Genomic DNA, 26,137 nt, shown 5'->3' with positions numbered 1-26,137 from the left:
GAATCCATGTCAAAATGGAGTTGGTTGTTTGGACAGAACCCATGTCAAAATAGAGTTAGTCACAGTGACTTTATTTAACTATTTCCTCAAGGATTTGGATCTGGCATTTAGCATTACAGCTGGCCTTAGATAAAGTCCAGGGGGTAATTAAGAGTCGAGAGGTGACACTGAACATTCTAGAGGGAATTTTCCATCTCCAAGTTCTGGCATGCTGTTTCTCCCAGCATAAAAAAGGTCATCTTCAGTGAGTTCCACTATGGTGACCAGAGTGAAATTTGAAGGATCCTACATCATGGCAGCACTGTGATAGGAAGGAAGGTAAGAACATAATCCAAAACAACAAGACACAGAACCTAAAAAATAGGGGTGTTTGACCCCTATTCCATCCTTTCAGAGGTCCCCCTGGGCTTGGCAAATGGAGTCAACTTCCTTTATGTTGTGGGACCCAGTTGCAGTATGGATTTCAATAGTACTGGCATCTGAACCTGAAGAGGAAAAGCACAGGCTGTTAGGGCTGAGGTCCGAGAAGGTTTGGTCTTGGTTTGTTATCACAGGGCCACATGTAGACCAGGCAGATCTCAAAGTTGAAATATATTCAAGAAGGGCCCTGAACTTCCAATCCTCCTGTTTCCCCCTCCAAAGTGCTAGAATAACAAATATGTATCATCATATTCATTTTATATAGTGCTGTGAACTGAACTCAGGGCCTCACACTAGCTAGCCAAGCACTATACAAACTGAGCAACATTTCCAGCCCTCTAGAAGGCCTAACTTCAACTTCAGAAAATGCTGCTAGTACTCAACAACAAAATGAGACTTTATCTTTCTTTTTCTTGAAAGAAAGAAACAAAGAAACAAAGAAACAAAGAGTAAATGAATGAATCTTTGTCAAATATTAGCATCAAAGGCCAAGTTTAGTGGCATTCACTTTAATCCCTTAATGAGGAGTCAGGCAAATTTCTGTGAATTTGAGGCCAGCCTAGTATACCTAGCAAATTACAGGAAAGTCAAGACTACATAGAAAGACCCTGTCTCAAAAAAATAATTAACATCAATTTGCCTGTGTATATGTATGAAAAAATGAGGGAAAAAAAGCCTCTACATCATCTCTGTGATGGTTTGTATATACTCGGCCCAGGGAGTGGCCCTATTAGAAGATGTGGCCCTGTTGGAGTAGGTGTGACACTGTGGGTGTGAGCTTAAGACCCTCATCCTAGCTGCCTGGAAGTCAGTATTCTGCTAGCAGTCTTCAGATGAAGATGTAGAATTCTTAGCTCCTCCTGTACCATGTCTGCCTGGATGCTTCCATGTTCCTGCCTTGATGATAATGGACTGAACCTCTGAACCTGTAAGCCAGCCCCAATTAAATGTTGCCTTGGTCATGGTGTCTGTTCACAGCAGTAAAATCATAACTGTATGACAATCTCTTACTATATTTAATCCATTCATTCAGAGAGAAAAAATGAAATAAACCCTATAGAATCATTTCAGGCAGCTGATACATGGTTACAGAGGAAATGTGACAGTTTAATTATGGTGTCCCTGGATCCCTGGATGTGCCTAAGATGCATAAACAAAGAACAGAGTCCATCCACAGGAAGTTGTGACATAGACAGTGGGGCCTTCTGCCTGACTACCTGCACTCAGCTCCAGAAAGGCCCAGAATGAAGCAATCTATGTTCTCTGCAAAACTCGCTCTTGTCCTCACATACAGTGACACTAGTTTTCTTTCACCTTGCAACCCCCATTCTTCAGCACCTGGAAGCACCCAAAACCATCTCTCCATCTTTCAAGGGGCTGTAATTTAAACACTTATCAAGACATACAACAGCACATGCCTGGCAATGCTTTGCTAAGCCAGTTTCCGTGTTCTGATCATAAACTGGAGTCCTAGATACAATGACTAGGGGACAAATGATGCTTCTCATGTGGCATAGTACACACATCCAAATAATCTCTGAGTTAGTTGGTGCTCATTTCATAGGAAGCTGACGAAAGGACCTTTCTCTCTGGCCTTCATGTCTGGAACCTGTAAGAACATGATAGAGAGAAAGAAGGAGAGACAGAGAGAGACAGAGAGACAGAGAGAGATAGAGAGACAGAGAGAGAGGCAAAGACAGAGAGAGACAAAGAGAAAGAGAGAGACTGAGAGAGGGAGAGAGACAGAGAGAGAGAGAAAGACAGATAAAGAGAGACAGAGAGGCAGAGAGAGACAGAGAGAGACAGAGAGAGAGAGAGACAGAGAGACTGAGAGAGAAAGAGAGAGAGAGAGAGAGAGAGAGAGAGAGAGAGCGAGCTATATTTTGCTTTTAAGCCATTGCTGGGTTTTCTTCAGAGTAATTATTGTTGTAACTTAACACATTCTTTCTTTAGTTCCTAGTTAGAAAGCTCAAAGACAAACCAGTCACACCCTGTGAGTCTCCTCACCTGGCTCATTTCACCTGGCTTTCCTTGGATCCCATCATTGTTCTCTGGCCCTGCTCGATTTTCTTACTAATCAATTTCCCCTTTGTTTTAGAATGTGACATGACTTACAGACAGCAGTCACAGCACAGTAAAATGGGTGGGAAAGTAAGCTCAATAAGAAAGGCAAAATAAAACATTCTCATCAAGGGTCACCCTGCAGGTCTACTTAATCACTTGACTAGCACTCCTTCCTTCCGGATAGCAAAATCCTTTGGAACAAACAGCAGACTTATTTTTTTTTGCTCCCAAAATATCCAGGAGAACTGGCTCAAAGCCAGGGTAGGAACTGGGTATGGAAAATTCAAAGATGGAAGTCATGAAGCAAGGGGGGGGGGGATGCCTTTCCCAGGATGCACAGGCAAATAGTTCTAAGCTCCACCAATGGTCCTTGCTTACTTCTGCAGCCTCACCTATCCCTCCTGTCATCCCTCAGGTAGTCTAATCTACCTAACCCTCCCCTCCTCCTAAAGGTATGGTCCTGCCAAAGGCCATTCCACAGCGCTTTTTCTGCCTGCAATGCATCTTTCAATTTTCTCATGACTCTCTCTTGTGTTTAATTTTGGTTTAATTCAGGCTGTTACCTCATCCATAGAGAAACTTCTGTGTTACCCCATTGAAATACCAGTTCGCTACCTAACTCTCTCCCTGATTAGTGGTTCCTATCCTTAACAAATTAAGTATTGAAGTCAGAGCCACTTGCACATTAAACAAGCTTTTTTCATCTGAATTATATCCCCTGCATCTTAAAGAGTTCTGTTCCATAGAATGTCTCACTACTTGGATATCATGTTACATAATCACCGAGGACTTTCTGTATTTGCTTTCTTTCTTCCTCTAGAATGGAGTACTCAGTAAACAAATTGAATGGATATAGTTGAGTCAATGCCTCAACAGCAGTGAGATGAGCCCTTGGAAGCTGGAGCAGCTTTAACACTGATGACCTAAGGAGGGCAGGAAGAATAACAATTTGAACAGAGGCAAGCACCATGCTGCAGGATTACTCTAATGCATTTGGGTCACCCGCTGTGGCCTGTTAGGGAACAAGCAGCCAGACCTTCCCCAGGGACAGAAGCAGCTAAGAAGATACAGGCACGATGGACACGAAGCAAATGTGATTCCCTGGGGGAATCTAGAGAAAGGAACAAAGGAACGATGTTTGGCCAGGCCTGGATTTTGAGTGTGGGTGCCATCGTGGGTAATAGAGGACAACCATCTGGCTAGAGAGCAGCTGGAAAGGCTTTTAAGAGCTTCCAGAACAGCACTGCTGTAGGAGGGGCTGGCTGAAGGCACTTGAAAAAGATTTGATTCTCACAGGGTCAGGCGTGTTATGAACTCATCTTGGGTGCATGAGAACTCATGTGGGATTTTTGTGGTTTTGTTCAAAAACGACCCAGCTGAGTAGCATAAGGTGGCTTGTGATCAAGGTCTTTGCTGAGGATACTCCCCCATGACCTCACACTTGAGGACAAACTCAGAGTCCCATGGCTTTGTAAACTGTCTGGTCTTTCACTCCCTACATCCATCTCCATGGAAAACAGTGATGCATAAGGATTCTCTCAATGGCAAAACTGCAGGAATAAAGCCACTCTCAGGTAGCTCCATCTGTCCTAAGTCAGATAAGGGGTTGAGCTCTAGATTCTAGGAAGCCTGGGTTGAGGCTTTTTTCTGTCTAAGTCTCCAGGAAGAGAAGGTATTGAGAGAGCAAGACTCTGGAGTTCAGTATGGCTACTTGGGTATTGACTAGTTCCCTATTCGTGCAAAGTCTGTTGATATCAGGTGACCATGACCTCATGATATCAAACAGCTAACCCCTGGCAATGATGTTCTTCATCATCACAAGCCTGGAGCAAAAGTATAAGGTTTAGAGCAAAGGTAAACATAGTTCTTTTTATGATGCAATGATATTTCATTAAATGGATGTGCATCCTTTTCCAAAATCCTTTAAAACTGAACCATATTAAACTTTTCCTCTTAAAAAGTAATTTTCCTCAGAATTTTTGTTGCTACACAAAGAAGTAACCAAAACATCATGAGACCATACAGGAGAAGACTAACCAAAAGAGATGTAAAAACCTTATTAAATGCACTATAGTCCTCACTTAAAGTGATTTAATTTCTGTGTAACAGTTCTCTTTGTTCTTTGCAGCTCCATATATGCAAATTCCTGCATAGAACCACCATACAAATTGGTGGTGACTTTTTCTTAGGAGTCATTTTAATTTAGCTATTTTCAGGGTAAGGAAGTGTAAACTTAAGATCTTCACTGAACCTCCACTTCTCAGACTTTTGCAGGAAATACTCTGTGCTTGAAGAATGCTTCAAAAAAAAAAAAAACCCTGACTCAGAAGATAAGCAAACAACACATCCCTGTAGATTGTAAACTGACAGCTGCCTTTCCCCCCCTTTCTTTTTAATTAATTAATTAATTAATTAATTGGACAGGGTCTGTTGTTTTCTTTTGTATATTTATAGTACCAGGGTTGGAAACCAGGGCCTTGTACATACTAGTCAAGTGCTCTTACTGAGCTATACCTCCATCATGATGACTGCTATTTTTACAGAAATTCTTTTTTTTTAGATAGGCTTTCATTTTATTTCCTTTTCATCCACTTTGTTTCTCAAATCAATACTTTTGCAGGGTGGTGCATGGCTTTAATCCCAGCAATTGGGAGCAGAGGCAGGTTCAAATTCTGTGAGCATGAGGCTAGCCTGGTCTACAGAGCAAATCCCAGGACAGCCATAGCTATGCACAGAGAAACCCTATCTGAAAAATCAAAACAGAAAATTAACATTTCAATGATTAATAGAATATATTAATAAAATAGAATAATAATTTTAACTGTTTCGAATTTGTCCAATAAACTATGAGGACAGGGTTTACAGTCCTTGCTGCAAACCCACGACACAGCTCCTAATACAGGGCCTGATAGAGTTCTTTACAGTCAACAGTAGTTGCTAAAAAATCAGAAAATGAGTATTTCCATACTATAAAATGTTACTCAGCCATAAAAGAACTGTGTGCTGATGTGTGCTACTGGATGAACCTTCAAAAATTTATGAAGTCAGACAGAAAAGGACAAATACTGTACAATGTGATTATAGGGGATGGGTAGAACATTGATACACATAGAAAAATACATAGCTGACAGGAATGGAGAGGGCTGAAAGTGTAGCTCAATTGGTAGAGTGCTTGCCTAGCAGGCAGAAAGTCCCTAGATTCAACCACAGCACCTTATAAACTGAGCATGGTGGTATACTCTCATAATCTCAGCACCCTAAAGTGGAAGCAGAATGATCAGGTGTTCAAAGTCAGCATCAGCTAGCTATATAGTGAGCTTGAAGCCAATTTGTGATACATGAGACCCAGTTGAGAGATGGGGGGAGAGGGAGAGGGAAAGGGGGAGGGGGAGTCAGAGGGGGAGGGGAGGGAGAAAGGGAGGGGAGGGGGAAGGGAGGGAGAAGAATGGAGAGTGTTCATAACTTCCAAGTGATGAAAACATTCTGGATTTATTTTATTGGCAATGACTGCACAACCTCATGAATACACCAAAATGCACTAAACCCTTTAAAGGATAAATAAGATGGTATTTGAATTTATATATCACAGTGGATTCTCTTTTTTCCTCCTTGAGACTATAGAGGGGTGCCAGGTCTTCCTTAACCTTCCAGAACCTCTTCCTTTTCTTTGAAAGGAATTGAAATAGGACTTGGGGGTGTGGTTCTATTGTTTAGCAAAAACTTGGCATTGGTAATTTAGTAGGTTCCATTTGAAACACTACAAAAAAAGGGGAAAAAAAGATCAGAAAAGAAGAGATCCTAAAGACAGCAGCCATTACGAACAGTGGCCCTGTTTCTTTTCCTGTTGGACCTTTGTTCATTGTTTTAAACACTCTGAAAGCTTTCAGCCTGTGAGCAACAATCCTAGTCAACACTGGCTGGAAGGAATAGAAACAAGAAGGGTCTGATTAATGCTGTTTGAAGTGGTAGAAGGAAGTAGGGTGCAGGGACCAGATGTAATGGGGTTTATTGTTATTGTAGAATTTTATTATAGTGTCAAAATGTTTCAGCCATTTTGAGCCATCAGGATGGGAATTCGGACACACACAAATAATTCTAGATGCAACTTTTTACTCTTGCCCCAGGTAGTATCGATAATTTGGCATGCTGACAGCAGTCTCAATTTGTATGTCTCTGTTTTTCCTGAACTACAGGGGCAACATCAGAAGCCTAGAAGCTGGGGTATGGCTGGAGTTGCAGCAATATCCCAGTATAGATGAGACCCTGGCTACTACTCCAGCGCAGCCAGAAAAAGAGAAAGTCCCTATACACAGAGTTTCTCTGTCTTTTTGGTCCAGCCAGGAGAACTTCTCTGTTTTCTCTACAGGTCTCCAGTACAACCACACAATACCTTAATCTCAGGGCATCAGATCATGGATTTATCTATATGTTTTCTCAGCCAGATCTGTCCCAAGAATGAATCTTCTTCTGCATATGTGAATAGCAAGAAAGAAAAAGGTAGAAGTCCTCTAGCCAATTCTACACATCTTTTTTTTTTCTTAAAATGTTCCCCCTTCTAGTTTGATATAAAGTTTGTGAAGACTGTGTATTGTCTTTGGCTGTGTGTGTGTGTGTGTGTGTGTGTGCAGTGTGTATAGATGGATGTGTATGTATCCCAGATATTATCATGTTCAAAAATGCAAGTTTCTTTAAGCTTTTGCAAGTGAGATATTTTTCTGACCAGAGAGACACTATGTCCACAGAAGATATTAGTTGCTGTGTAGAGTTTCGATTCTCACACTCTAGTGAGCTGAAATCCGAGAGGCTAATACTCTCAAGTGCATAGCACAGGCAGCAGAATGTAGAAGCAGCTAGCCAAGGATAAAGGATACTGCTCTGGAAATAGTATATGATGAAGAGTTTATTAGCAAAACTAGATGTTTCCTACCCATTCTCTATGGGCCAGCTGAGGATGGGCAGGATTGCTTTGATGCCCCTGAGTAAGTTTGCTGTTGTTTAGATTTATTTTTATTTATGTGTATTATGAGTATATGTGTTCATGATCCCACCCAAATTAGAAGAGGGCATCAGATCCCCTACAGCTAGAATCGCAGGCGATTGTAAGTCTCCAATATGGGTATTGGGAACTAAACCCCCATGTATTTTTAAATCTTTCTCTTTAGACTGCCAGAAAATTGTAGCAACCACCATCCAAACAGTTTAGGCAGGGGAATTGAACGTTAGAGGCTAGCTTTTGTTTCACAGTGAAACTCTGCCTTAAAAACAAATGACGGACTGGGGAACTGGCTTAATCCTTAGGAGCACTGGCTCTTCTAGAAGAGTCCTGTTCGATTTCCAGCACACACATGGCAGCTTACAACCACCTGTAACTTCAGTTCCAGAGGGATCTGACCCCACCTTTTGGCTTCCATGGGTACCGGGTATGAATGTGGTACACAGACACACATGCAGACAAAACAACCATATACATAAAACAAAATAGATTAATAAAAAAGAACATACATAAAAATGAAAAGAAGTGGAAGAGGAAATGCAAGAACATAGTGACGTGTAAGTTCCCATCTGCAGCTCCCTGCTTAATGAAGGACTTCCAGAGAGTTCTGGGCCTCTGCAGTTCACTTCCCTTACAATAAAGCATTACCTTCAGACAAAATGCTCAGCACCTCATCAGAAGTGTGCCCCCCGACGCACACCATCTTCCTGGGGTTTTGATGGGGCACACAGGAACCCACAGGGGTCTGGTATGTGCCCTCGGCAGCAGAGGCAGTCATTGTTTCCCACTGAATCACCATCTTGGGAGGATGGACATCCAGGCTGCATCCTGTCCAGCCATAGAAAGCCAGAGACAAGAGAAGGCCTTGGGCTGGATTCAGTATTCCCTAGGAAGGAAGGCAAAAGAATACATTGAAGTCAAAGGAATGTAGAAAAAGTGACAATCTTCAGTCACCATAATCATAAATTCCATCCTGGTATGCCCAATGGACTGGTCATCTTTTGAAACACCCATACATATAAAATAAAGTAAATAAATCTAATAAAAATACAAATAAAAAAGAGTAACAGTTTGATACTGTGAGTTAACTTCAAATATCTCATACTGTAGGCCACAGTGACTTACAGATATTGCCTTACTTTTATTCATTTTTTCACTCACTCACTCACTCACTCACTCACTCACTCATTTTTCAGTACTGAAGATCAAACCTAGAAGCCATTTTCACCAGGCCATATCACAGCTCTAAACCTGTTTAGTAATCAATGACCAAACCTAGCATAGCAGTGCACTAGTGACAATGGTAGTCCATAAACGCGACACTGTTTATATATTTTCATATTATATATACATATACATATATACACACATATATGTATACACACACACACACACACACACACACACATATATATATATATATATATACTTCGATTTTTTCATATTGATTTTCTTTTTTTTTTTTTTTTACAAGAAGAAGAATTCAGTTGAGATTAGCCTACCATAATAAACCATGTGGTCCTGGCTGCATTCTGGATGCCTTTCAGAGAGCCTCCATGGATATCTGGTTGCATTTCAAGGTAGAACAAAAGACTTTCATTGATGATATTGGACAACCAACTGATGGAAAGAAAATGATCCACAGGTGAAGAAGGCAACTTTAACTATGGTCTATATGTACCAGTTCTTTTATTTTTATTATTATTATTATTAGATATTTGTTTTATTTACATTTCAAATGGTATCCCCTTTCCACCTTACACCTTCGAAAACCCCCTATCCCATCTCCCCTCCCCCTCCTTGCCCCCCACCTAATTTCCTGACTTGCCTTCCCCTATTCTGGGGAATTAAGCCTTCACAGGACCAATGGCCTCTCCTCTCACTGATGTCTGAAATGGCCCTCTTCTGCTACATATGTAGCTGGAGCCATGGGTATGTACCAGTACTTGGTGGCAACATGATCACTTTTTTGGGAAGGAATTGAGTTGGCACCAAGGCTTAAATTGAAACACAATTTCTTCTCTTGGTCTAACACAGACCTCAACAAATTCTCCTGAAAGAAACACTTCACATCACATCAAGGTGTAAAGTTTACTTTGTATCAAACCAGAAATCATTTTCCATAAGAGAGGTAACCTTAAAGACTTTTTCTTCTTTCTTCCTTCTGTTCCTTCCTTTCCTTCCCTCCTTTCCTTCCTTCCTTCCTTTCTTTGAAAAAGTAACAACCTTTCAATGGAGTCCAAAATGTCATTTTGATATTTTATACGGAATTGGTGTGTGCTGGGAGATGAGGGGAGGGGCAAGAGGTAGTCAGAGGACATTTCTAGGAGTCAGTTCTCTCTTGCCATCTTGTGAGATGCAGGAATCAAATTCAAGTAGTCAAGTCTGACCATAAGCACCTCTACTGGTGAGCTATCTCACCAATCCTGTGGTAGTTTGAAGGAGAATGGCTTCTGTAGGCTCCTATGTTTGAACTCTTGATCCTCGGTTGGTGGAATTATTTGGGAGAGATGAGGAAATATACATTTGTTAGAGGAGTGTCACTGGCAGTGAGCTCTGAACGTTCAAAGGTCCATGACATCCCCAGTGAGCTTCTTGGCTTCCTTTTTGTGGATTAGGATGTGAACTCTTAGCTGCAGTTCCTGGACCATGCCAACCTGCCTGCTGCCATACTCTCTATTATGATGGTGATGAACTCCTATCTTTCTGGAACTATAAGCCCCAAATAAACCTTTCCTTCTATAAATTGCCTTTGTCACAGTGTTTTAGCATAGCAGTAGAAAAGTAACTAATGCAAGTCTTTTTGTGGATTTTTAAAATGTCAATTTTTGTAGGTCCCTGGAATGTAAAATAACAAGGTGAATATATAAGCTGAAGATAATTTAGAACGTTCCTAGGAAGGCATTTAAATAAATGTCCTTGTGCCAGGGGGATTAATATCAGAAAGATTTGCTGTGTTCTATATAGTACTGTTTCATTACTGTTTTTATAACAATCTTTTGGGGGAGTAGGCTGAGTGGATCTTTCCTAGACAGAGTTTCTCTGTGTGCCCCAGCTGTGCTAGAACTTTCTCTGTAAGAGCATCCATGGTCAGTTTTTAGCACTCACATGGTGGCTCAGAAATGTCTGTACCTCCTGGACACAATGCCACATGTTTTTAATCCCAAAGGGAAGCATATTTCTGAGTTTCAGGCCAGCCAGTGCAGTACAGTGAGACTGCCTCCATCTTAAAAAAACAAAAGGTAGCCGGGCGTGGTGGCGCATGCCTATAATTCCAGCACTTGGGAGGCAGAGGCAGGCCGATTTCTGAGTTCGAGATCAACCTGGTCTAGAGTGAGTTCCAGGACAGCCAGGGCTATACAGAGAAACCCTGTCTTGAAAAACCAAAAAAAAAAAAAAAAAAAAGTATTGTTAACTCCAGGGGGATCTGGGCATCCCCTTCTGGTTTCCAAACATGCACATAGTATATATATATCCAAAATGTTTATATACACAAAATAAACAGCATGACTGTTCCTTTATTTTGCTTAGCCCAGCAATGGGATGAAAAGGTGCATATGACTTAAATAGTTGAAAACTGAACACATAGCTGGGCATGGTGGTACGTGTCTGCAATCCCAGCATCTTGACAGGCATAGGCAAGGGAACCAATCACTGAAAATTCAAGGCCACCTGAAATTATATTACTTGTTCTGGATCATCCAGGGGTATATAGTGAGACACTGTCTCAAAACAATAACAAACTACAAAGAAAGCAGAGGAGGAGGAAGAGAGAAAAGAAATACTGGCTGAATCTTTCTTTATAAAAAGAAAAATAAAACAAACCTTGAACACTTAATTTCTTATTCTCACAGTTTGATACATAATTGTCATTAAGGTTTTACAAAAAATATGACTTGCTGACCTATGTTCTTTTCATTTCCTTAGGGGATACCTTGCATTGTCTAAAGATTTCCTTTCCAGATTCTTTCCTTTGGAATTCTTAAGTCATATTTGGAGAAGTAAAATGGCAAGTTGACATATCCTTCTCACTAGCAAAACCAACAACAAAAATACTAGAAGAAAGGATACCATGCAATTAACACCAGCATTATTTTGAAAAAACGGGTCTTGATCACAGCCCCCATCAGTCTCTCATTCTCTGTGTAAACACCTTTTCTTCCTTTCAGTAAAGAGGCCACTGTGGAAATGTAGAGGAACATCAGACAACATTAATTACTTATATTAACTCCATAACAGAGAAGAAAGCCAAAGCAGATATGAACCCTTACACACAGCCAGAAAAGCATGAAACAAAACCCATTGCTGACAGTCATTATAGTGTTGCATCTGATGTCCTTATAAATACCAAGACCATATAGATACACAAACATATGTATATATAATATATATATATATGTAAATATAATTTGACACTTTCAATTTGAAATAATTTTTTATGTGTGTGATACTAGAAATAAAACCTAGGGCCCTGTGCATGCTAGGCAAGTGTTCTACCACTATTTCAGCTTGACTTACTGTGCCCAGAGAATTGTTACATAACTATAGTTTCCCCCAGTGTGAACATCATACACAAATGCAGGACTTTTCTACAACTGAGAAATTAACACTGGTAATTCATTAACTGAACTCTTGATTTTATTAGTACTTTATTCAAATACCGTGTTTTTAAAGAATTATTTTATCCATTCTAAAATAATATATACTTATTATTTTAGAATATTGAAAAAGTTAATATTTCTCCTTACAAAGAAGTTAGAGTATATCTTTAGAGAAGAATTAATGATCCATGGTACCTCCAGACATATATAACCACTAGAATATTATAGTTTGGCCAAGGCATGTCCACAGCTTTCATAAAAACCTCTATTTGTATATAATTTTCTAAAACAAAAATTCCTATATGTAAATGCAAATAAAAATATCCATCCAATGACAATAAGTTCTTATTACTAATAATAGATTTTTAAAATGTTTTTTTTAATTCTATAACCAAGAGCTAGAGAGATGCCTCAGTGGTTAAAAATGCTTCCTGCTCTTGGTTCCTAGCAACCATGTGGTAGCTCAGAACCACCTGTAACTTCAGTTCCAGTGAATCTGATGCCCTCTTTTGGCCTCTACATGCATGTAACCCACATAAACTCAGGTAGGCACGCATACACATAAACATAAAAATAGTAAATAAATAAATATCTTTTAAGTTCAACAAACTGTTGGTACTTCAGCATAAAAGTATATTTAATGCACTACATTTAAAAGAAGATATGAAAACATGCATCTAAAGTGTCAATAGTTTATCACTAGTGATAGAAACTTTAAGCACTCTCTTTAGAGATTTCTACAACTTCCAAATCTTAAATGACCTTTCCGTGAAGACCAATGTGCAAATAAGCTCCATAATTCACATTCTACCCAAGAGAATGCAAAGAAGCATAAGACTAATAAGCACTCACTCCATCTTATGATTACTTGAAGAGGTGGTAGGGCTGAGACACAGGTCTATAGTCCTAGCTGTAAGAGGCATGTCCCTCTGCTAGCTACCTCCCTCTAATCTAGTTTTTACGATTGCAATGGATTTGTTTCCTGTGTTCCACATCCTGCTTCCTGCACATCTGACAAAATGCATAGGCCAAGTGAGTGAATAGGAATGACCAGACTCTGAGTCCAGACCTCATCCCTTACCCTTTCTGCCTCTTGCTCTATCTACTTCTTTGTTGCTCTGTAGTTTTAAAAACTCACCTTCAGGTCCTTTATACTCTGGAAGAGCCCAGCACAGAAGTGAAGCCTCAACTAAAATTCATGGTCTTTAGCAAATGACAGCAAAAACACTGCACAGTAAATAAGTAAATATGCTCTCACATTTCACTTATTAAGCATGGTCAGTTAGTTCAACTGTATTTTGCTTGTGTCTTTTTGTTTAACATTTTTGAAAGAAGCATTTATTTATTTTATGTGTATGTGTACACAGTTGCTGACATTCCAGAAGAGGACATCGGATCCTACTACAAACAGTTATGAGCCACCATGTGGTTGCTGGAAATTGAGCTCAGGACCTCTGCAAGAGCAGCCAGTGCTCTTAACCACTTTCTGCTCATGTCATTGAAGAAAAATGAATAAGGTCAATTGTCATGTGTAATTCTAGATGGAACAGCTGTATTTTTATATGTATCCAAGGCATGAAGTTGTATTCAATGTACATATACCAAGAGTAATTCTCCCAAGATTTACCTGAAGTCACTGTTTTGTGAAACAGGATCGGGTTGGCCACGAGGACAAGCAGAAGTGGCAAGTATGTGGTGACATAATGGGGGATGGCATGGTCCAGGCCCCTCTCACACCTTAGAAGAAGAATATCAAAACATTCTCCTTTAAAGAAAAGCTTTGGCTGAGATGGGCCGCTTACCTGGATGGAAGCTGAAATAAATCTAGAGCAGAGTGGGAAATGCATCAGTCTGTTCCTGACTATGTCCAAAGGAAATCTGACTTGTTTTTCTTGTGTAAAAACAAGTAACGCGTTACAGGGTGGTGAAGGAGATGGGTCATATTCCTGTCTCATAAATGGGAGGAGTGACAGAGCATCCCACTGCGGGGATCTTTTAAACTCCTGCTGGGAAAACAAAAGAATGCAAAAAAACATTCTGGAGTGGTAAGTTCTCTGTTCTCTGTCTGGACAGTTACACACACACACACACACACACACACAATTCAAGTGGAGGTGGAGACAAATGAACCTATTTAAGTACTAGGCTCTGAGTACTTGCTACATGGCCTTGCCCAGAACATGAATAATCCCAGCACTGGTGAGGCAGAAGCAGTTGGATCTCTGAGTTTGAGGCCAACCTACTCTACATAGCAAGTTCCAGAACAACTAGAGCTATATAATAGAGATCCTCTGCCTCAAAAAGAAAATATTTAAAATTAAATATGTTCTTATCATTGATAACAGAACTCTCAGCAGTTCTTTTCAGGGCATCTAATGAGAATTTCTATAAATTAATCACAGAAATCATTGGTCACCTTAGAATGCAATGGAAGGCCATGTATTCATATTATAAAGGTAGGACAGAGCTGAGAAATGGCTCGGAGATTGAGAGCAACTGTTGCTCTTGCAGAGAATATGGGTTCAATTCCTAGTACATATATATTACAATCATCAGAGGATTCTGTGCCCTCTTCAGACTTCATCAGGCACTGTGCGCACACACACGATGCACATACACAGCTGAAGCAAAGCACTCATATCCATACTTTTTAATCTAAAAAAAAAAAGAAGGTAAGAACTATCAGATAGGACACACATGATGTAAGAGAAGAAAAATGGCTGAGAAGAAGTGAGAAACAAGTCAAAGCAGGACAGCTCAGGCACAAAGAGGAAGGTCAACAAGCCTCTATGATACCTACTTCTAGAAATATTTTTCTTCATCTTTGAAGGCTAAATATGGTCTGAAAAAAGTCCTCGCCAGTCAAGAAAACAAGAGCAGGGAGAGAAGAGATTCTGACAGAAAGACAGAAAGAAAATGACAGATGAGAGCAAGGATGTACTTAAAGAATTTCCAGGATTCCAAAACATGGGTAGCACAGGACTAAAGGGTAATGGTGCATCAAGACTAAATCCAAGCCATGTACCCAAAACATTTGAGTACCCAGGGACTCCTTGTAAGCCCTGGATCAATGGAACTCTCAAGCTCACATTTTTTTTTTCTGGTAGTTTCCAGGTCCCACAGGGGAACATTTGAGAAAGGAAAGGACTTTCCAGTTAAGTGTTTTCTACTCTAATAGATACAGTACTGTTGTCTATTTTTTTTTATAAGTTCTCCAGAAAGCAGACTATGCACAGAACTCCGTGAGAGTAGTAATAGTCAATAAGGAATAATGGTTTAAATGAGAAATGTCCTCCACAGGCTCAGGTATTTGAACACTTGGTCCCCAGTTAGTAGTGTTATTTGGGAGGTGGTGCACATCCTTGCTGGAGGAAGTAGGTCACAGGGTGGTCTTTGAGAGTTTATAGCCCTACTTCCAGTTCATTCTCTTTGTTTTTCACTCTCTTTGTTTTGTGTTTTTGGTTGAAGATGTGATCTCTCAGTTTCTTAATCCTGCAACCATGGAGGCTACTTGCTAGCATGCCTCCCTGCCCTGATGGACTCCTATTGTCTGGAAGAGCAAGCTCAAATAAATTCTTTTAGGTTACCTTTAGTCATGGAATCTTATCATAGCAACAGAAAAGTAATTAATAAAAAAGGCAACACCAAAGTGGAGCCACACATACAACTAAGAAACTGAAAGCAGTCAAAAAAGTTCTACGTTATGGATCCACAAACTTATCCTGAAGAAAGATGGTTCACATATTTCAACTTCAGGGTCTCTGTTGCAACTTCTAAATTCTGTCTCTGTAAATCAAAGGCAGCCACAGACAGCACATAAACAAGTATTGCTGTGTTCCAATAAAAATTTATTCATAAATATAGACAAAGGGCAAGACTTGTCAGGAGGGCTCTGCTGTACTGAGCTCTGGTTTAAGCATCCTTTAAGTCACAGAGACACTGTTTACCTCTGTCTGTTTTCCATGTACATTTAGAGTTTTTATACTAAGACCTTGAGGTTTTTTAAGTTATCTCCATTTGTGGGGAAGGCATAATCTCCAGGCCTCAAGCATGTTAACAAAATTCTCTATCACTAAGTTACCTCCCCTGCCCCTGTCATTTTTTTCCAGATGAATTAGCTGTAACAGTGCTTCATTACCTATTAGAGGCACATAACAGAGCAGGAACTGTCTGAGCGATGGGGCTTACCTGGACACAGAAGGGTAGTAGAGCATGACTGCACCCTCCACACAGAGCAGCACAGCCAGGCCCCAGGCCATGATGTGGTACAGCAGAATGGTGCTAGGAGAAAACAGAAGAGGGGTGACCACAGCTAAGAGGAGCCACAAGGCTACCCAGTGGAAATGACTAGATTAAGTTCTAGTCTTCCCAGAGCTTCCTATACTAATGGTGAGGGGCTTGTTGGGCTTACATTTTTTGTGGTTTCTAAGGTGAAATTCTCTCACATAAAATTTATTTGAAAATGAACAATTTCAAGAGATTTTTGCAGATACAAAGTATTGTTTAACCATCTTAACTACCTAGTTCTAGAATATTTTGATGTCCATAAAATACTTCATTTCCATTAGCAGTCACTACCACTCCTTCTGGACTGGAGAAACATTAATGTGCTTTGTTCTGTGGAATTAACGGTTCTAGATATTCACACAGATGATAACACATTTCGTGGCCTTTGTGCATGTTTATTTCAAGCAGCATGTTTCTGACAGCTAAATAACACACCATTATATATGGAAAGACCCCCCCTTCTTCACCTTTGTGTACCCACCAATGGAAATTTAGACTGTTTTTACCATTTGGTTACTATGAGTAGTACTGCTGTGAACATGTATATACAGCTATTTGAGTTCCTGTTTTCAATTCTTTGGTGTGTGTGTGTGTGTGTGTGTGAAATTACTAGGTTAAATGGTATTTTCCTGTTTAGCCAGCATGTGTCTTCAAAGGTGGCAGTCAGTTGTTCTAACTACGCTGGACCTCAGCCCCTTCATATTTAATTGTAATCCAGCTCTAGGGATTCAGGTGATTCCCTTTTCTGACTTCTTCAGGTATCTATAGTTACATACAGAAGCCCCAAGACAGTCACACACATATACACACAATTAAAAATAAATAATAAATAAAGGGCAATGGATATCTTTCCTGAAAATCAGACAAAGATTGCAATCTGAAGGCTCAAACTAAGAAGCTGTGCCTCAGGACCCGGTGGGAAACTAGACAGCTCAAGTTCTCCAGGCTATCAGAGGGCTTTCTTTTCTTCCTCCCTCCTCTGCACTTCCCATTCCAGGCATAGCTCAAATTCCTGCCATATCCTTCCTTTATCTTTATTTTTGCACATACCCACCCAGTCCTACCCTTGTCACCCAATCTCCCAGATTTGATGGCCTGGTCTTCTAGATGCTAGCAGCAACTTTGGAGAATCAGCTTCACACAAAGCCAGCTGATCCCATAGAGCAGTGGACACCATTTGAATAGCCGCTTCTTTGTGATTGGGCTCCATCAGTCACACAGCTGCCATTGAAGATTCAACAGAATACCTAGCAAATGGCATCCATGTCCAATGGGAATTGGGACTTTGAAGACTAGTTCTATGAACAGAAAGTAAGCTTGTGGATCAGAACAGGAGACCAGGACCTACACTAAGCAGGGAAATAAGCAGAGGCCACCATGCAAAGCTTCTCGAAAAGAACCATTTCAAGCAGTTTGTCTGGGAAAACACAAGGAAATGACTCTGGCATATTTTGTCTCCCCCATTGTTGACAGTTCCTGGAGTGGCCATCCGCTGGCCTCTCAGGGGGCAGGAAGCTGGAGGGGGCACAGCAGCAATGTTAATATTGCCAGATGTCTAGGCTGTGTGGAGACTCAACTACCTCAAAGAAGTTATTTCTACAGGGGGACTGTATTGTTGATGGCAGCAGGATCTGCTCCGTCCACCACACCCTCCCCATACCTTGGGCCACACTGGATGCATTTACAGAGGAGCGAGTGGGCAGTTCAGGATGCAAGACCAACCAATTCCATGGCCACCCACACTTTGATTTCTTTTTGCAACAGGTTCTCACTATTTAGCCTGAATTGACCTCCAACTACAGATCCTCCTGCCTCAGTCTCTGGGGTGCTTGAGATTACTCAAGTGTGCCCATGGAGACCTGTACTGTCATTTTCTTACAATACCATACCTTTAGTCCAAGGTCTTTTTCAAGATCTCAAGGCCTATCTAATATTGGTTGACACCCATATATTCCACACCAGGAGGGAGCTACAGTGAACAGCTGAAATTCAAGCTTTAAAACTATCTTAATTACCTTTCTTGGGATTGGAATTAAAGGAGAAAATACTCCCCTGCCCGCCAAAGAAAGCAAGTAAGTGCTGACAGGATCTCAAAGGACATGTGAAGTTTAGCCAGCCACATCTGCCAAGTTGGGCCCCTGCCCTGGAATTCACAAGATACCTCTCCCCACCAGTCTCAGTCTCTCAATAGCCATCTGTAGAAGCAGCTACACCCATTACCCTGGATACCATCAGCCTCTTCAAAGGGAAGGATAGAGGATGGAGGCTTTGGAAGTGACACTCCCAGCCCTGATTCATTCTAACCAGTGAGAACACACTCACATTTTACCTATGGCTCCAAGAGTAGGACTTGTACCAAGTGAGACTCAGTCTCCGCAGAAACCTGGCATCTTTGTTACCTATGTTATGTGCCCTGTTTCTTTATAATGGGGAGCTCACTCCATTCCTCACAGTGTGTATCTTAACTCTCATGAAAGCTTGCCCTTGTAAAGTTTCTGGGGCTTCATATCCCATGCAGTAACTTTTTACATGATAGGACATCCTCAGAAGCCATACTCTGCCCAGATCTTCTAGATGCTGTGGCATCATCATCATCATCACCATTACCATCAGCAGCAGCATCCTGCCTGCTGGAGTGATTGTGTTTACTTCAAAATTAATACCAAAGCCCCTGAGTAGTAGGGAGCAGGATGGGAGCCCAGATAATAAACAGGATAAAATCAGTGTGCGATGAGATGGAGTATAAGGATTCTCACATAGGGTTTACTTCCAAATCTTACAAATGTTTGATTTCTCCCTCCACCACATTTTGTATGTTTACTTTGATTTGGCCACTGAAATTGAACCCAAGGTCTTGAATATATATGCTCTTCGTTTGACATTTCCAACAGTCCCTAACTGTTTAATTTCCTAAGTTATTTATTTATGAGATTGTAAGAATCGTGATGTTTTGAATTTGCCATTGGTATCTTACCAAAGTGAGCTGTTGTCCAGAAATAGCTGCAAACCTCTATAATCCACTCAAGAGGCCACAGCAGGGGGATTCTAGGCTCAAGGGCTAGCCTGGGGTTCATAGTAAGACCAAGTGTCCAAAAAAATGTTATTATAACAATGAGCTGTCATAGTTATTTCTGGATAGAAATCCAATTGACAGTCTGATGTATGGTGTGAGGCATACTGCAAAGAACCTTTGAATGCCCAATAGCATGTCCAAATTTTACTCACAGAACCAGCAAAAAAACTAAAAACAAACAAACAAACAAAACCTATTTGTGTTCCCAGTCAATAAATACCTCTGTCCGGCCGATCTCCTGATCACCAAGTATGCATCAACAGCATAGCAAAAGAGCCACCAGAAGCAGGCACTGTACAACAGCTGGATCCACATCTACAATCAACAGGAGTTCAGCATCAAAGATTTGAGCAGCAGGCTTGAGGTGTCCTACTTATGCCTAAAACGAGGGGCAGATGCAAGTTTTCCTGGAATTATGCGTGAGCAAGCTATCCCATATGGACATATTCTCTGGAACTCAGGGTGGCTGTGACCAATATGAGTGTATATTGGTCCTTTGTTTATATAGTTGGATTTGACATGGAAACTCTGTCTTTGGTGTGATTTTAGACAAGGCCTGTGGAGGTCTATGGCACCTAGTTTATAATGGGGGCAGGACTTCTGTGGTTTAAGGTAGAAGTGTTCTTTCTGAGAAGGAAAAAGTGTGGACCTGAGAGACTCAGAACTTGAGTAGAAGGGGATGACAAAAGTGGAGTGTGGGTTGCAGCATAAAATCAATGTACCTTACTGAAGTTGGTTTGAGACAGGGTCTTCATTGGAATGTAGTTAGGAAAACAAAGAGAGTGTGAATGGAAGCGAGCTGGGAATTCTGTAGAGGAACTGAGACTTCCACATGGCATTCATGCCCTCTACATCATTCCTGTGAGGGGCAATGCAGTGTAAGAAGTATAGCATGTTTCTCTGTGTGAAATATAGGTATTTATTGAGTGATTGATTTATACAAAAAAATTCATACGAAATATTTAATATATATTTAAATACATTTCATTTAGAAAACCACATCCAATCTCTTTGTCTTTCTCTGTAGCTGGCTTTGATTGGAGCTGTGGACACATTATGGAGAGGTTATATGTATGTATGTGTAAGGGGAAAGCTGAGACACTGATCGGGTCATTCTTAGACTTCTGTGTCCATCTGTACCCCAGGTAGATTTGGCATCACACTGACTCTTGCTCCTCAGGTCTAGGACCTGAGAATTGCATTCCTCACAGCTCCTAGTGTCTGCTCTGCTGACTTTGAAGACCACCCTGTAGAAGGAGCAAAGGGAAGAAGATGAACAAAGGAAGGTAACTTACCGCACTCCCCACACAGAAAGCAGCAGGCCATATGTCTGTTCCATTCACATTGGAAATGTTTTCAATGAACTCTGGGTAGGCTACCCACACTGTGGACCTGACAACGATTCCTGTATGAGAATTACAGTAAAAACCTATTTGTTCCTAATTCAAATCTAAAGCAAGATGGTTACTTTAGAAGGAGGGATGTGAAAAAAAGAAAACAAAGGAAGGAAGGAAAAGAGAGAAACAGACATGTTGGTGTATAATGATGAAGAAAATGAAGGTCAAGCCATTTAATTGTTACTGTCAGAGTTGTCCTAAGCACTTCAGTATCTAGTCAAACTATAAGCAGAAACAGCATTGTCCCTCATTTGTTTGGTGATTGGGAATTACAGCACCACTAGCAGATCTATATTTTTCGTGTGTATCTTTTAATATCCATGTTAGGTACTCAAGATATAAGGATCTGGGAAGATGCATATGTACCTCTATATAACAGTTCATAGCATATGTACGGAGTAATGCACTACTGTGTGATTCCTAATCTCTTAAATCCACATCTTCTAATCACTCAGCCATTCCTAATAAAAAATAATAGCTTTTCTGAAAAGTAATTTAGAATTGTCAGCAATAGACCTCTTTTTGGAGCTCAATAAAGGTTAGAGGAGGGACTATGCATGGTGGTGCAGGGTCACATGCTGTTGACTTAAGCCCTCCAGAGGCAGTAGCAGCATTAGCTCTCCATAAGTTCACAATGGCCACATAATGGGCCTGTCTTCAAAGAACTAAAACTGGACCAGGGGCCTGTGAGATGAGCACTCGTATTTCATATCTTTCAGAAGAATGGTCAGTCCTCAGCCTTCTCCTGACTTCTGTCACATATCCACCACCTCATTTACCTGATGTTCTAAAGGATGGTGTCCTTTCCTACACCTCAAAATATTCAGATACCTATTTCAAAACATTCAGGTTACAGGACTAAATTGAATTGATATTGCTATCTACCCTGAGAACATCCTTAAGGAATCAAGAAAACACCAGATTGAATTATCCAGCACTAAAAATGAGTTATCCCTCATGGAGAGAAAATAGCTTTTCTAAATATGAGAAAGTGACTTGGATTGACAGAGTATTCATCTGAACTCAAACTCTTCAGTAAATCCAGTCACATTTTTGTGACTCTTGGCAATGGGATAAATCAGGTCTGGGCCTTGGCACGGTCAATCACCTGTATCCAAGGTGAAGCACACAGGACAATGAACAGAGGACACACAGCCTTTACCTCAAGGACAAACAGAAATGATTGAAAACTGCAGTTCCCACACGGACACAGCCCCATCAGGAAATGGCAAAGCATAGACAGAATTTGTGTCTTATTTTAACAGTCTCACTATCACAGACCATATAGGAGACAAATGAATACATTCTGATGATACGAAGAACTTGGTTTTAAATATTTTAAAGTGCAAGTAGTATTGGTGTTACACTGCACGAATTTATTAGGTTTGTATTTTTTTTTAAACTGGAACCTAACAGACAGAAATGTACCAAGTCTGGAATTTGCTTCCAATTAACCCAGCCAGGAGGGAGAAAACAAAAAAAGAAGTCTGCAAAGCTGGGGGAGGGGCATCTGGAGATTCAGGATAGTTCCTTATAATTATAACCTTCATGCATATTGGGCAAATTCCACACTAAGCAGATAAAATAAAAGTCTAGTTTAGAGTAAAGTGTATTTTGCTCTAGTCAAAAGACGATATTGGCAAATTCATTCTGCCAAGGGTTAGGTAGTTAACTATGATTTTGGTTTGGTTTGGTTTGGTGTTTTGTGGACCATGTCATCTATTTCCAGCTTTATACTCTGTCCTAGCCAGGCTAACAGGGTCTCAGACTGGGAGCAGATGTTGGGCAGTGTTGTATTCCCATAACACTTTGTATAAATTAATACAGCATTCACAAACTATCAATCTTCTCTGGGGGAGCTGAAAACATTTTAAAGTGTTGCATCATTCTTGACAAAGGTGTCACAGAACATGCACCACCAGATAGCACTTTTTATACTTGAGGGGCCAGAGATAGAGCTGCTTGGTAGAGTTTTTACCCAGGGCCCCTGGTAATTTTAACAAAAGCTCAAAAGACAGTACTTTTGGATTCAAAACAAAAACAAAACAAACAACAAATAAACACATAAGGAAGAACATGCATATAGATGACTGTGCCTGTTTCTCCTCTAGGTAACCAAGGACCTGCTTTAGTTTTGTTTCTGGTTTTCTTTGTTTGTTTCTGGATTTTAACTGCACCTGCATGTCTGAGGTTTCCCAAATAAGTTCCACTAACAAACTCATCAGGATATTTTTGTTGAAGTTCCACGGGTGTTAGTTTTACCAGTCACTGCAGAATTCTCTAGTACTATCCAGTCACCAGGTAAATAGATCCAGACCTGCTCTGATCCCAAGGGCCAGTCACATATCTCAAAGCTTTTAGCTGTTCCCAAACCTAGTCTCCCCTCTGAGGCCATGCATCTTAGCCAGAGCAGATCCCAAACAGTAAATTCTGCATCATCCTTAAGCGAGGGCAGATCCTGTGAATCCCGCACATTCCATCCTGCCAGCTGCATATCCTAACCCCAAAAGAGCTGGCTGTGAGCCCTTACCCAAACAGCCAAGCAAATCACAGGCGGTGGCAGCACGGAGGATGTGGACTGAGGCTGCTGGGGATGTCGCAGGCGCCCTGTGACCAACAGATCGGCATCCCGGTAGGAGCTGAAGGAGGCCAAGCACCAGGCGGAGAGCGCCGCTGCCCAGGCACAGAGCATGGAACACCCGCGGTTGGAAGCTCAGCACCAGCTGTGTGGCTGCGTCCCACGAAGGGCAGCAGAAGATTCCCAGGCGCGGGGAGGCCATTGGTCTGGCTCAGGGACCGGTCTCCAGTCTGTGGAACCCACAGCTTTTCCTGGTCAGGTGCTGGGCTGGTGAGGGAGATTGGGTGTCATGTGCCCTGTGCCTCTTCCCAGATCTCAGCCCTTAGGCTGCAATGGCTCCTGGCTCCATGGGGGCGGTGTGCCCTTTTCAAAGGCCACGAGGTCTCACGAGGCTAATGCTGGATATTCAGAGGGAGAGATGAGGGAGGAGCGCCAGAAGTGGGAAGGGGGCAGCAATTTCTCCATCCACCAGGCTTTCCTTTTACCTTACCTCCGCCAAACCTGCAATCCCTAACCTGCCATTTTCTCTTAGCTGATCTCTCTGGAGAGATATGTCCCATTAATCAGAGAGTTCCTGTTTCTGTCTGTGACATCTTCACATGATGCCTGAGATGCATCTTACTCATGTTCACACACTAAGACTGGCTCCTCTGAATACATCCTTTCAAGACAGAAACAGTATCCACATCCCACTTTCTCTGTGGCCCTTTCTCATGGAAGCCCACAGAGACCTTCCATTTAAATAAAAGACATCTTTAATTCCAGCACTTTGGAGGTTAAGGCAAGCCTACTCTGTGAGTTCACATCTATCATGGTCTACATAGTGAGTTCCATGCCAGGTATCACTGCACGGTGAGAAGCCTGTCCCAACAAATAAACAAACAACTTACACACACACACACACACACACACACACACACACACACAAATAAAATTAAATATATTCCATCACCAACTTCAGGTTTTTTGAGACAGGATCTGACTTTGTACACCAGGCTGACCTCGAACCCATATAGATTCATTAGCCTCTACATCCAGATAGATGTAGTGGTATTACATTAATAATAGTGGTATTAAAATGGTGTGCTACCACACTAGATCAACTATGATCACGAATGGTGAAACAGGACCAAGATGACTGAGGGGTGCGAATTTTCCAGGTTTAAGCTTCATATTTACTCTAGTTTACTTCTAGTTTTACCCTAGCCAGGTTTATTGGTATATACCTTTAATCCCAGCACTTGGGAGGCAAAGGCAGGCAGATCTCTGTGAGTTTGAGGCCATTTAGCTCTACAGAGTGAGCTCCTTGACTAGTAGGGTCACAAAGAGACCTTATCACAAAATTAAAAACAAAAAGATTTACTCCAAGACTCCTCTTTAAATCCACCGTGTACCTGCTAGGTCAGTGCCCTTGTAGACGCCCCACTCTACTCAAGCCTGTATTCTCTGACAATGATGAGGAATCTGGCAATATTCTTACTTGAACCGTAGACAGAGAGGTTTCAGGTGGAAAGAGCACTGTGCAGAAAATATCCACAGGACCCAGTACAGGGTTTCTAACCTCTCCCATTAAGCCAGAAAAACTATTCGAGTAATATATACAGTGAAATGATATCAATTTTACTAAAACAAATAATTGATTGTTATATTGAGATTGGTTTTTATGTGTATGGGTCTTTTGTCTGCATGTATGTATGTACACTATAGGTGTGCCTCACACTCTGGAAGGCCAGATGAGAGTATTTATCCATCAGATAGATGTTACAGATGGTTGTGAGCTAACATATGGGTGCTGGGAACTGAACCCGGATACTCCGTAAGAGCAGCAAGTACTCTTAACTGCTGAGTCATCTATCCAACCACAACATTAGAATTCTTTTTCTATTGGTTATTTTATTTATTTACATTTCAAATGTTATCTGCCTTCCCAGTTTCCCCTCCACAAACCTCCTATTCCCATTCCCCCACTGCTTCTATAAGGGTGCTCCCCTACCCAACTACCCACTCCTGCACTTCACTGCCCTAGCATTCCCCTATGCTGCTTATACTTCCAAATTATTCTCAACTTTATTAATAACTTAATTCATATTTAATTGATACCTATACTGTATATATACTGTTCAGCTATATATTGTAACTGCAATTAAATATTATTCTTATGTTCAAGTTTAATTCTCTGTGATATAAACAGTATATATAAGTCATTAGTTCCCCTTAGAAGCAAGGTGAAAGTTATGGATCCATTGAGTAGAGGCCCCCTTGTGTAAATGAGGAAGTTTACAGATCCTTTGAGACAGACTGGGAAGAGTCAGAAGACCTGAGGCTCTCTGGGTCAGGAAAGGACTTCAGAGCAGTCCAGAAGCAGCCTAGATGGACAACTTACTGGTGAGAAGTCCCCAGGTAAGTCTCTTCCTTGGGTTTCTGTTCAGATGCTCATGTCTGGGAGTAAAAAACAGGGCTACTCTGTTTCTAGTGACCAGCTTGAAAGCAGATGGTGTGGGATCTAGATTCTGCTTGCTCCTTTTGCAATCTGTGACCTCAAACCTGCAATCTCATTTCTCTTTTCCTCTGGGGCACTGGCTCAACTCCTTTAGCACCATCTCTTTCACATATCATGGAACTGAGCAATTGAACAGGCTGTCTGGACATTGAGAGACAAAGATTTGGCCTCTCATGAGGCCAAATACCAAGGAGCTCCTTAGTATTCTTTGTGCTGGTTCATTA

At 41.1% G+C, this 26,137-nt stretch overlaps 1 protein-coding gene across 1 annotated transcript; it reads right to left on the bottom strand.

Moving 5' to 3' along the window:
• Window positions 1–390: 390 nt before the first annotated feature.
• On the bottom strand, window positions 391–23,615 carry Gpr143 (G protein-coupled receptor 143). The gene is made up of 9 exons (XM_052171797.1): window positions 23,366–23,615; window positions 20,734–20,843; window positions 19,659–19,753; window positions 16,267–16,359; window positions 13,706–13,815; window positions 11,549–11,657; window positions 8,980–9,097; window positions 8,126–8,363; window positions 391–485 (listed from the first exon to the last, which is right to left on the bottom strand). The coding sequence occupies exons 1-9, from the start codon at window positions 23,613–23,615 to the stop codon at window positions 391–393; spliced, it is 1,218 nt and encodes a 405-aa protein (XP_052027757.1).
• Between the last annotated feature and the right edge of the window lie 2,522 nt (window positions 23,616–26,137).

Source organism: Apodemus sylvaticus, chromosome X (genome assembly GCF_947179515.1).
Source record: "Apodemus sylvaticus chromosome X, mApoSyl1.1, whole genome shotgun sequence".
Lineage (NCBI taxonomy): Eukaryota > Metazoa > Chordata > Mammalia > Rodentia > Muridae > Apodemus > Apodemus sylvaticus.
This window is presented reverse-complemented; position numbering and strand designations above follow the sequence as displayed.

Bases quoted from the DNA above. Each gene is read 5' to 3' on its own strand.
- Gpr143 (XM_052171797.1), bottom strand. From the start codon at position 23,615: ATGGCCTCCCCGCGCCTGGGAATCTTCTGCTGCCCTTCGTGGGACGCA. The intron at 16,360-19,658 runs GTATTTATTGAC...GTTTTCTCCTAG, and splicing joins AGGAGATCGGCCGGACAGAG to CACCATTCTGCTGTACCACA. The intron at 11,658-13,705 runs GTAAATCTTGGG...ACATTTCCACAG, and splicing joins TCACAAAACAGTGACTTCAG to TGGCCTCTTTACTGAAAGGA.